This window comes from Barbus barbus (genome assembly GCF_936440315.1).
Source record: "Barbus barbus genome assembly, chromosome: 48".
Lineage (NCBI taxonomy): Eukaryota > Metazoa > Chordata > Actinopteri > Cypriniformes > Cyprinidae > Barbus > Barbus barbus.
In genome coordinates this window covers 16,927,590-16,939,738 of record NC_136726.1, presented here as the reverse complement: position 1 = coordinate 16,939,738, position 12,149 = coordinate 16,927,590, and the positions used below count along the sequence as shown (strand labels likewise).

The window sequence follows — 12,149 nt, the reverse complement described above, 5'->3', positions numbered from 1 at the left end:
GTACTTACTGACACTGTAGCATTAGTAATGACAGTAGCAATTTCTTTTTCCTCAATTTTTTTAAGTTAAGTCAGCAACACTTTTTACAGTGTTACACTACTTATTACATTTTAAATAAGGTAACTTGTAATCTGTAACCTATTACATTTCCAAAGTAACATTACCAACACTGACTGTAACTGTCAGAGCCAGGGCTTGAACTTGGGTCTCTGACATGAGAGTCAGACTCTCAATTCTTGAGCCTCTGGAGAAGGGTGAACCCGATAGTAAATGCACTTAGGAGAATTTGAGATGCAGTAGATTTAATGAAAGTTCAAGCCACAAAACAATTCCACAGACAGAGCAAGAAACAGAGAAATTAAATTGTCACGTAACAAAAACAGGCCACAAAAATAATCAATATTTACAAAGTTCTCAAAGCAAAACTCTCAATGTTTTTTAAAAAAGTTTAAATAACTTAATTTTTTTAAAGCTTTATTACACGACAAAATTTTATTACATCGATTTTCATTTCATAACAGATTTAGCGCAAAACACAACTCTCTTTCCACCACATTACAGACAGTATTCTTATAACACCTCTGGTGTACAAAGATTTCAACATCCTTCATTGCTCTATAATACCTAAAAATCTATTAGAATCCTAACAAATGCTTTAAAAACTGGCTCAATCTCTTGACCATGTGCATTCTCAATTTTGTTTCTTCTTGTGGTATGGGAAGTTTTACTTGACCGACCAAGAAATTAATTAACTGCCATTTATTTTTTGCTTCTACATTCAGAATAAATTGGCAGCGGCTATTAAATAGCGCTCTGTAAATAGCGATAGCGGCTATTTACACTAAGTGCAAGCAATTGCATGTTATTTACAGTAAGTGAAAATAGCATATTTTCTTAGTGATAGATTCTATTTACACTAAGTACAAATAGCTATAGATTCTATTTACACTGTTAAAATAGCAGGATTTTCTGCTATTTATACTACTTATTTCAAATAGTGCCAATGATCTGTACCTCTGTATTGTAGTACATTATAAAATAGTATGCAATAATAACTTATTGAGTGTAAATTTTAATTTAATTCAAATTATTAAATGAATGCCACCTTATTGGGACAAAAGCCCTCCCTACACCTACCCGATAATTTCTTTTCCACTTTTTGATTATGTCCTTCATTTTTATTAAAAATAGATACTTTTCTGATGTGATTTGAAAAGGTAGAAAAACAATGTCTGCCAAAAGGCAGATTGGAACTCGGGTCAAACACATAAAAACTAGCATGACACACGCTTTACCACCTGTGCCACTGGAGCTGAAAATTGACAACTGTCTTTTGTAATGTTGACTAGCCAAATTACACGTTGGTGGGCAGAACTACTGTAAATAGCCTCTGCCAATAAGGAGTTGCACTGGCATAAATCATATACTCAAATGCAAAGAGCCTTCTGTCAGACTCACAGACCAAAATTATTTATAAAACTCCACAGGGAGTCCATCAATACCTGGAAACATCCCACCCTCCATATTTTTGAGGGCATTCAGATGTTCCTGATTAGACAAGGGTCTTTCCAGCTGTGGCTCTGAGTCTTAAGCAACATTGGGCAATCCTTCATAAAAACTTGCAGATAACAGCAAGTCATTTTCTTCGTATTCACTCTTAAAACGTTCACCATAGAACCTTACAGCTCTCCAACTTATATCATTCAGCACCTGGCAATTTTCAGACCATAAAGAATGAATATACCGGCATTGGCCATTTTTTTTTTTCTCCAGACTGAAGAAAAGTTTATATGGAGCATCCAATTTGAGATAAGTTCTGGTACCTTGATCTTACCAAAGCTCCTTGTGCCTTTTTACCAAACATACTGTCCAAAAGAGATTTTTTGGACTTTAATATCTCTTGATTATCTTTTAACATCAGCCGAGGCTTGTAAATTTGCTATTTCAGATTCCATTTTCCTCATAGCTTGAGTAATATCTTGAGAAACACTTAAAGTATGCTGTTAACAAAGTAATTTTATTTCATTCTTTTCATTATGCCACCATTGTCTTTAATAATACATTGATTTCTTAATTTAAATTGACTCTAAAAGAAACAGAACACTACACTTTTTTTTTTAATTCAAGTCACTTAACAATGATGTTTTAAAATGGCAAAATGCACTTTTAACCTTAACATTTACGATAAAAACCTGACAAAAAAACTAAAGAATGATGAGTAAACCCAACTGGCACAATTTCAGATTTCCTCATAATAAATCAGCCTTCATGACAGGAGGAACATTCTTCCTTGCTCATTGAACCAAAGGCATTACTGCGGTAAAGTTTTTTTTTATATATAATATTACCTCACTTTGAACCACACTATTCAATTTCTCTACTGTGTCGAGAAAAATAACGACAGCACTATTCAGTCTTGACACTGACAAGATACTCTCATAACCGGCAGCCTTTCCAACTGCCAAACATTCTTCAACCGAGCAATTCATCACCAACAAGATTTTAATTCCGTGCCTCCGTGAAAGATGCTCAAACACCGCATTACCTGAAGGCACTGCCACAGACTCCATGCCCGGCCACCAAATGCTGTCGAGTACATTCCCAACTTCTTGCTTCGCAGAAAGCTTTCTTTTCTACAACAACAAGACCTTTAAATTACTATCAATAAACTCCTGAAACCGGACCCAAATGAAGGAAAGGAGTAAAGAAAAGGAGTAAGAAAATAACTAAAGCATCTGGAGTGATTCTGCATAAAGGAACTGCCTCATCACACTCGTCAGGCATTACAGGAGAAAATTAGTATTGCAAAAAGTATTGAATAAAAGGGTGCCATTAATTGTGGTCAATGTGTATTAGAGAAAACATTTCATAATGAGACCCACCACACACCTTTAAAAAAAAAAAAAGATTGAAATTGTAAATCTCAGAAAATTGCGAAATTATAACACAACCTTAACCTGAAGTTAAACCTGCCTCCTGGTAGGATTAATTTCAGCCTCAATTTATTAAACTCTGGCCTATTAAACTCAGGACTAGACTAAGTCTAAGACTATTTAAAACAATGACAGAAAAAGCAGATTACTGTTAATCTGGTTTAAATGGCCATTTTAGTCTAGGACTAGGCTTAATCTTTGTCAGGGAAACCACCACTTAATGTTAAATGTTCAACATTTTATTGTCACAAAGAATTTGAAACATCTCCAGTTCTAAATGTAGAATATAATTTAGTGCACTTCCTGCAAAAAAAAATCTCAACAATCATGGGACAAGACCTGTTTCATATATGACAGTATGTCAGCAAATCTTTGACAAATCATGGTTGCACAACCCCCAAAAAAAGATAGCCTATCTAGAAATCTCTGATACTATGTCTTTGAAGATAGTGGGCTATCAAAAGTCAAGAGACAGCAGATGACACCTTAAGTCATAAATTCCATCTCTTCTGACTTTTAATGCAGAATATTTAATAGCAAGATTTCATTTTATTTAATTAATATATATATATATATATATATATATATATATATACACAGTATATATATATATATATATATATATATAAATAAAATGTTTATTGTGTTCAGAAAATTTAAATTATATCTTGAACTGTTAAAAATTATTTATGACGTGGCAAATAAAAATTGATAATACAAAGTCTTTATATTGTTAAGAGATTGCTAAGGTGAGTTTTATGGAGTCTGGTGTCTTTGTTGAACACCTCATTTATAGCTGATATGGTTTAATATGATGAGGATGGGATACCGTAAAAACTGATAATCATTACACCGATGCATTTTCAATTGAATTGTCCATCTTGTGTTATTGGCTATATTTTCTGAGATACTAATCTAAATGATAAACGTCACCCCTTGTACAATGTTCCACCATAAAAAATACACATTCCAAAGGGCAAATTATTATATTACTTTCATCTTTTATTTTAGTTTTGACATGTCCAATTTCAAAGTCCAGCTTGATGACCACAGAGAGTGGTATTTTTACAAGTTCATTTGTTACTAACCCTGTCCTTTGCTCCTACACAAGGTAATTTAGCTAAAATATGGTTAAACTGTAATTTTCCACCAAAGAGTATAGTTGTATGACAGTGACTTTTAGTTATCCTTTGACAGGTGTCTGTACCAGTAGTAACACAAACTGATGCTTCTGAGGACATTGTCTTTTTAGTGAAATGCAGGTTTATGTCAGCAAATTAAATTCAGCTTGAATGGATTTACAACAGTGCACTTAGATTCTCTTTAAATAGGCAAAAATGGCTATATATCAAGAAAATATATTTATACATATTATGTATATGCACTGATCAGTCACAACATTAAAATCATCTTCCTAATATAGACTCCACAAGACCTTTGAACATGTCCTGCTGTATTTGGCACCAAGACATTAGCAGCAGATCCTTCAAGTCCTGCGAGGTGGGGCCAGCACATCCCATAGATGGTCAATTGGGTTTAGATCTTAGAAAATTGGAAGCCAAGGCAACACCTTGGAATTTGCATCATTTTCCTCAAACCATTCCTGAACAAATTTTGCATTGTACCACGGTGCATTATCTTTCTGAATAAGCCGGAGCACCATTGCCATTAGGGTGTATGTGGACTGCAAAAATTTAGGTAGGTGGTATGTGTCAAAATAACATCCACATTAATGCCAGAATTTAAGATTTCCCAGCAGAACATTGCCCAGATCATAACACTGTTTCTGCCAGTCTGCCTTCTTCCCATAGTGCCTTAATTGTATCTTCAAAACCGAATACGTGGCCTTACCACATTTTGATAACACAGGTATCAATGACCCTCTGAAACCCTGAGGTTCTAGATGCACTTTTGTACACTGGAGCTGTGATGTGTTAATGGATTAACCATTAATTCATGTGGGAGGAGAATCTTCCTAAGCCTTAAATAAAACGTACAGATGTCAGTTTCACTCCTCTCATCCTGTCACTGCTGAAGCATGGGGAAGGGTTTCATCATCAGTAAACCTGTCGTGATAGTAGGGATTGTGTTAGGCGCTGGAGCACTAGCCACAATCATCGCACTCTCTGTGGTCTACTCCCAAGAGAAGTCCAAGAACAACGAAAATGAAGTTAAACCCACAGGTGCAGTAACATCAGTTCCAACAACGGAACCATCCAATGAACCATGGGACCAGTGGCGCCTTCCTCAGACTCTTAGTCCACAAACCTACAATGTCACTCTGTGGCCGCGGCTCCAGCCGGATTCAACCGGACTCTACATCTTCACAGGGATGTCCAGTGTGGTCTTCAAATGTGTGGAAAAGACAAACCTCATCCTCATTCACTCCAATAAGCTTAACATGACAAAGCAACCCACTTTGATTGCAATTGGAAGCAAGCCAGCTCCTACCATTGAATCAATTGTGATGCACACAAAAACGCAGTATATGGCAATTCATCTGAAAGAAGAATTAACTGCTGGGGAAAGCTATGAGCTCTACACAGAATTTGTAGGGGAGCTTGCAGATGACTTGGGAGGCTTCTACCGAAGTGAATACGATGAGAATGATGTGACGAAGTAAGAAGTTGATTAATCTCGTCGGTTCCTCCTATTCTAAAAAAGGCCGTTCAAGTATCGTTAAATCCCCTTGTTCTTTTTTTAGAGTGGTCGCCACAACCCAGATGCAACCAACAGATGCCAGGAAAGCTTTCCCTTGCTTTGATGAACCTGCAATGAAAGCAGTATTCCACATTACACTTCTACATGACCCAGCAACCGTAGCTCTCTCCAATGGTGTTGTGACAGGTAAATGAACACTTATTTCTGTACAGGAGCAGTTTGGGCAAACTGCTTTGAAAGTGTAGCTTGCCAAGCTGCAAGTTAATCATGAATGAGCAAAATGAATGTAAAATGAATGAATCAACAGCTACAAACAAAAAGTAGCTCCACTGAAGTTACTTAGGGGGACCGTATGTCTTTATAATTATAAAATATAACAACCATTATACATTCATAATTTAATCAGAGCCATATTTTGCTCATTCAAAAGCAATGAGGGATTTTACATGAATGAATTTCAATTAGTGTGACAAATTATATTAAATACAGCAGAAACACTGCTAGTCAACATAACCTAGTCAACAACATAATACACAGTATGGGGACTCATATTGGCAAATTATTTATGCGAACCTGTTAATTTAAATGAATTGCCGTTATGAACCGATTGACCAGAATTAACCAGACTTTTCAATGATAAATATGAGAGAGAGAGCAAAGTTCAAGATGAATCGATTGACTAGGATGAATCAGACTTTCCTACACTGTAGGAAAAGTGTGAGCTAGAAAGTGGGATTATTTCTTTATCTTAAAAACAGCAATGAAGCATTTGGTTGCCCTACACAGCTACTCATTTGCTAAAGTAGTTTATTTCTGATGAATCAGTTTGCTTTATTCCTGTCTCTTTTTGACTTTCAGATGAGGTTAACATCACAGTGGATGGCACTCTTGTAACCAGAACTACATTTGCACCAACAGAAATAATGTCGACATATTTGTTGGCATTTATTGTCAGCGATTTTGGCTTCATTGAACAAAACATTGACGGACTGCAGGTAATGCATCATTTAACAGGATCAGGATCATTAGACAAAACTGGAACACTTTAATAATGAAACCTACTGTACAATTTACCAAAGATTTGAAAACAGCATGTGTTCATCTAAAATACTGCATATTATAATTTATACAAATAGATTCGAATTTTTGCCCGTCAAGAAGCCATAAATGCAGGACAAGGGCAGTATGCACTCAATGTGACTGGACCAATATTCAAATTCTTCGAGAATTATTACAATGTCTCCTATCCACTGCCAAAATCAGGTAAGAACCTAAGATTTGACCTATAATTTATGAGGCTGTTCAATGGTTCTGTTATCGAAATGACAAATTATGTCAGACTAGGTTAAACCTTTTAGGCCATTTTAGATGTTTCACTCATTCCTCAAAATATTGCACAGATCAAATCGCTCTGCCAGACTTCAACGCTGGTGCAATGGAAAACTGGGGCTTAATCACATACAGAGAGACAGCCCTGCTATATGATGAAGAAGTGTCCTCAAATGGAAACAAAGAGAGAATCGTTACTGTTATTGCCCATGAACTTGCCCATCAGGTATAACCAGGAGTCCTTTTTTCCAATTTGAACCATAGGAAATGCTTTACAGAAGTTACTTTTATCAACTTCACAACTATAAAGTTTACATCCCCTGTAATTCACCTTTTCACCACCTTCCTCCTTTTTTAGTGGTTTGGAAACCTTGTGACTATCAGGTGGTGGAATGACCTGTGGCTCAATGAAGGTTTTGCATCTTATGTAGAATATCTTGGGGCAGATGAAGCTGAGCCTGATTGGAACATTGTGAGTGTTTGAAGCAAAAGCCAGAGCAATAAAGGGTAAATGTTAAGAGCTATCACTAAGAGCAGATGAAATCCTAACTCTTCTATTTCTATCCCACAGAAAGATTTGATCGTTCTTAATGATGTGCACAGAGTTTTTGCCATAGATGCATTGGCCTCATCTCACCCCTTGTCATCTAAAGAAGAGGAGATCCAAAGACCAGAACAAATTAGTGAAGTGTTTGATACTATTTCCTACAGTAAGGTAGTGTGGGAACTCTTTTCTGTGTTGACTATAATAATGTCTAATAATGAAGAACATACAGACTACATGTGCTTTGTCTCTTCCTCTAGGGGGCATCAGTACTTAGGATGTTATCTGATTTTCTGACTGAGCAAGTGTTTACTCAAGGCCTGCAGGTAAAAACCCTTTGTACACTATTCCTTGTTCTACTGTACAATAAAAATCAAATATGCTTTTGTGATGGAGAATGCTTTTGTATATTCACAAATTCACAATTTGTTTCAACAGACCTACCTGGATCATTTCAAATTCAGCAACACAGTGTACACAGACCTTTGGGAGCATCTTCAAAGGGTATGCTGCAATTAAACAATGCCGTTCAGCCATATCATTATCTGATTTGTTGCCATAAAACACATATGCTCATATCTGAAATGCTGTAGGCTGTGGACAGCAGCACTACCAGTCTTCCCAGAACTGTGCAAGAGATTATGGACCGCTGGGTTCTTCAAATGGGCTTTCCTGTGGTCACTATTAACACGGCAACTGGCCAGATCACACAGCAGCACTTCCTCCTGGACCCTGAAACTAAACCAGACCGGCCATCAGAATTTAAGTAAGTCAAAAAAGTATTTTGAAAAAAATACTATTTATCACAAAGCACCTGTTACAACAGCGCAGTTTACTAGATACTTTAAAGTCTTCTTTTGTTCCATTTTGTGACATTATATGTTTGAGTAAAACAGGCAATTGGGTGTTGATTGGAAGGAAGCAGATTAGCTAAATGTGAGATTGCAGTTGATTGTAAGAAAGGGGTGGGGTTAAAACAAGCTAAATGACTTGTATACATCACCAGAGAGAAATCTGGAAGATTGAGCTGACATTTTGATAAAAATTGTGAAATAAGATGAATTGTTCATCATTTTCATACCAACTTATTACATATGTCCTACTTGATAAAAATGTGGAATTACCATATCACAATATTCTTCATTTTTCAGTTATGAGTGGTTTGTACCAATTTCATGGACAAAGAAAGAAGCACCACAAGCCCTATATTGGCTGCTACAGAAAACTGGTGAGTTTTAAGATGACAGTGACAATAACGTTAGCATTATTTATTGTGGAAGTGATAGAATTAAAATGATAATTCTGTCATAACATATTCATGTTGTTCCAAATCCTTATGGCTTTGTTTCTTATGTGGAACACCAAAGGAGAAGTCTAGCAGAATGGCAAAACTGTTCCATTTCATACAATGACAGTGAATTGAGACCTGGAGCTGTCAAGCTCCAAAATAGCGAAATAGAAGTATACTATACTATAGTCCATACTTTTTGTATAATACTATATTCCAAATATTCTATTTAAACAAATATGGACATTCTGCTAAATTTGTTCCACAGAGAAAAGAAAGCCATGATGATGAGTAAATGATGACAGATTTTTCATGTTTTGGTGAACTTTGCATGTGATTATATTCGCAAACTATCATTTGACGTTAATAAAGGACAGCACTGTATTTGCTTTAACAAATCCATGTATCTCAGCTCTACATTTCTAACTTAGGACAATCGAATGACATGAAAATTAGTGGTGATGAGTGGGTTTTGGCCAACATCAATGTGACAGGATACTATAGGGTTAACTATGATGATAAAAACTGGGAAACCCTACTTAATGTACTCCAGAATTCAAGACAGGTAAGAAGAATTACATTTATTAAATTAGAAGGTAATAATGTTGAAGATACTTGCAGCAAGATTTGGATCGTTTTTCATTCAGCATAATAATTTGATTTCAATTTGATTTCATTTAGAGCATTCCAGTTATTAACCGGGCACAGATAATTGATGATTCTTTTAACCTGGCCAAGTAAGATCTGAACTCCATTCTTCTAATTTCCAGTCAGTCCAAATACTAAAAAGCATCTTTCCCCATTACAGAGCAGGAATTGTTGAAACAACACTGGCTCTAAGAACCACACTTTTCCTAGCCTCTGAAACTGAGTACATGCCGTGGGAGTCTGCTCTCGATAACCTGGACTACTTTTACCTCATGTTTGATCGCACAGAGGTGTACGGCCCCATGCATGTAAGTTTGTCTCTCAATATTTCATAATGTCAGCTCAACTGAGCTTGAATTCTAACATCACATTATTTCATACCTGCAGACATACGTTGGAAATCAGGTTAAAAATTTGTTTGAATACTTCACAAGGCTTACAAATTGGGAAAATGTGCCTCCAGGACATACTGACCAGTAAGTCATGTAAATATACAGCAGTGACAATAAATGCTCAAATTTGCTTTCAAGCATCTATTCATTGTATTGATGTCTTTGTATCTGCAGATATAATCAAGTAAATGCACTCAGAGTTGCCTGCAGCACTGGCCTTGAAGCCTGTACGACTCTCGTCAAAACCTGGTTCCAACAGTGGATGGTCAATCCAAATGTCAACCCGTGAGTTTCACTCAATACAAATCTTAGAGATCTGATCTTTTCACTCAATACAAATCTGAGGGAGTATCTTAGAGAGCGCATCATAGTTAAAACATATATTGATGCAGACTATTTATTTCTTAGTTTTATAAGATTATTATTATAAATGTTGCTGATGTTTATAATAATCACAGATATTATATTTAATATTATTGCCAGTCAGTTTTATTTTATCCAGTTTTGTCCATATAGGCATTTACAGTTGTCCCCAAAAAGCATTTGGATATTTTAGTTGCATGTAAAAGTGTCTGAATGTCACTGCATTAGATACAGGATAAACTTCACAAAACAAAACATTTTAAGTCGTTGGGTTTTAAAATATAAAGCAATAAATATGTTAATAATATTTTAAAATGTAATACAAATATTACATTTTGGTTGTCAAACATTACTAGAGGATGTCTTTAGTGTAGTTTATACTTGAATTATACTCAAAAGTTTTCAGAAACAGTTTTAATCATTTTTTGTACACACTTGGTACATTTAAATTAATTCAGTATTGTACTTTTATAGATTGTAAGCTTATTACCTTAAATGAATAAATGACCATTTAAATTTTCTCACTGTTTCAGTATTAAGCCCAACTTGAGATCTGCAGTGTACTGCAGTGCCATTGCTGCAGGTGGTGAGAGGGAGTGGGACTTTGCATGGGATATGTTTAGAAATGCCACTGTTGCTTCAGAGAAAGATAAACTGAGAGCTGCCATGGCATGTGCCACCGAGCCCTGGTTACTGAACAGGTGAGCTCACTGCAGGTTAATGCTGATAAATACATACAGTTCTAATTGTATTTAGCTAAATACATGTGCTTCAATTTATGTTGTAGGTATCTCAAATACACTTTGGATCCAGAATTAATTCGGAAACAAGATGCCACCTCTACCATCGTCAGCATTGCAAGCAATGTGGTCGGCCAACCGTTGGCCTGGGATTTTGTTAGAGCCAACTGGGAGTACATTTTCAATCAGTAAGAAAATAATTAGTCTATGTTTATATTTGCTTAAAAACACAGATAGCTGTTTTCTATAACTGAACATCTATTTATTTTATTCTCCATTAGGTATGGAGGTGGATCTTTCTCTTTCTCCAATCTGATCAATGGAGTCACTAAGAGATTCTCAACTGAATTTGAATTGCAACAGGTATGTGATCTTTCCCAAACTGCTTTATTTATTTGAGTGTTTTCTTGTACAGCACACACTTATATTTGAATGTTTCTTAATCTACTTCTCTGTTTTATAAACACAGCTGAGACAGTTCAGGGATGAAAACGCTCACATAGGTTTCGGTTCAGGAACCCTAGCCATTGAACAATCCATCGAGAGGACTACTGCCAACATCAAATGGGTCAAAAATAACCAACAAACAGTCTTAGATTGGTTCAAAAATGCATCGAAATTCTGAAAATGCCCATATTGTAGTTTATTTGCTCTGAGGAGGAAAGGAACACTGGGACATTGTTTTGCTTGGCCTAGACGAGCATTAAAGGAAATAATTATTTATTATGGATAATGCTGAATCCCAGTATATTCCAGAGCTACATTCTTCCTATGATGATGTACAGTATACAAATAGCATTCCTTAAGGCATGCTATAATTATCTGTTTTCCCTTTGAATTTTTTGGTAAAAATGTATTGTATAATGATAAAATAACTTTGTAGAATGAAACAGAACTGAATATGCAAAAACGACAGAACTCTTTGGTATTTGTAATTTTGATATTTTGTCTAATGAAAATAAAAACCTCAATCCATGAACCAATTTGTATTTTTCTAGCAAATTTTCAACTTGTGAAATATAGTATCTTATATGTTACAGTATCCAGATGGTATATACAGTATATACAGATGGTAACCAATAACAATTATTTTTTGTCTTTTTTTGTTGTAAACCATTATTATTTTTATATTGTGTGAATATGTATCTTTAATTACAAGCTGTCATTTGAACAACCAGTCAGTAAATAGCCTTATCTCAAGACACCTATCAAGTAACTGTTTCCCATTTTCATAATCTGAATTTAATATCA

General features: G+C 35.5%; 1 protein-coding gene across 1 annotated transcript; it reads left to right on the top strand.

Moving 5' to 3' along the window:
* The first annotated feature begins 4,160 nt into the window (after nucleotides 1-4,160).
* Nucleotides 4,161-11,876, top strand: LOC306866608 (aminopeptidase N-like). Its single transcript, XM_079411864.1, has 20 exons — nucleotides 4,161-5,552; nucleotides 5,638-5,780; nucleotides 6,453-6,589; nucleotides 6,731-6,857; nucleotides 6,995-7,149; nucleotides 7,282-7,395; nucleotides 7,495-7,638; nucleotides 7,728-7,793; nucleotides 7,906-7,971; nucleotides 8,061-8,233; nucleotides 8,619-8,695; nucleotides 9,187-9,320; nucleotides 9,437-9,492; nucleotides 9,564-9,711; nucleotides 9,791-9,879; nucleotides 9,970-10,080; nucleotides 10,692-10,859; nucleotides 10,946-11,086; nucleotides 11,180-11,261; nucleotides 11,368-11,876. Exons 1-20 carry the CDS (start codon nucleotides 4,972-4,974, stop codon nucleotides 11,521-11,523), a joined length of 2,868 nt encoding a protein of 955 aa, XP_079267990.1. The 5' UTR covers nucleotides 4,161-4,971; the 3' UTR covers nucleotides 11,524-11,876.
* The last annotated feature ends 273 nt before the right edge of the window (nucleotides 11,877-12,149 follow it).

Excerpts from the sequence above, each read along its gene's own strand:
- LOC306866608 (XM_079411864.1), top strand. The coding sequence starts at position 4,972 with ATGGGGAAGGGTTTCATCATCAGTAAACCTGTCGTGATAGTAGGGATT. Across the intron at positions 6,858-6,994 it reads CTATCCACTGCCAAAATCAG|ATCAAATCGCTCTGCCAGAC; the intron begins GTAAGAACCTAA and ends AATATTGCACAG. Across the intron at positions 10,081-10,691 it reads GTCAATCCAAATGTCAACCC|TATTAAGCCCAACTTGAGAT; the intron begins GTGAGTTTCACT and ends TCACTGTTTCAG.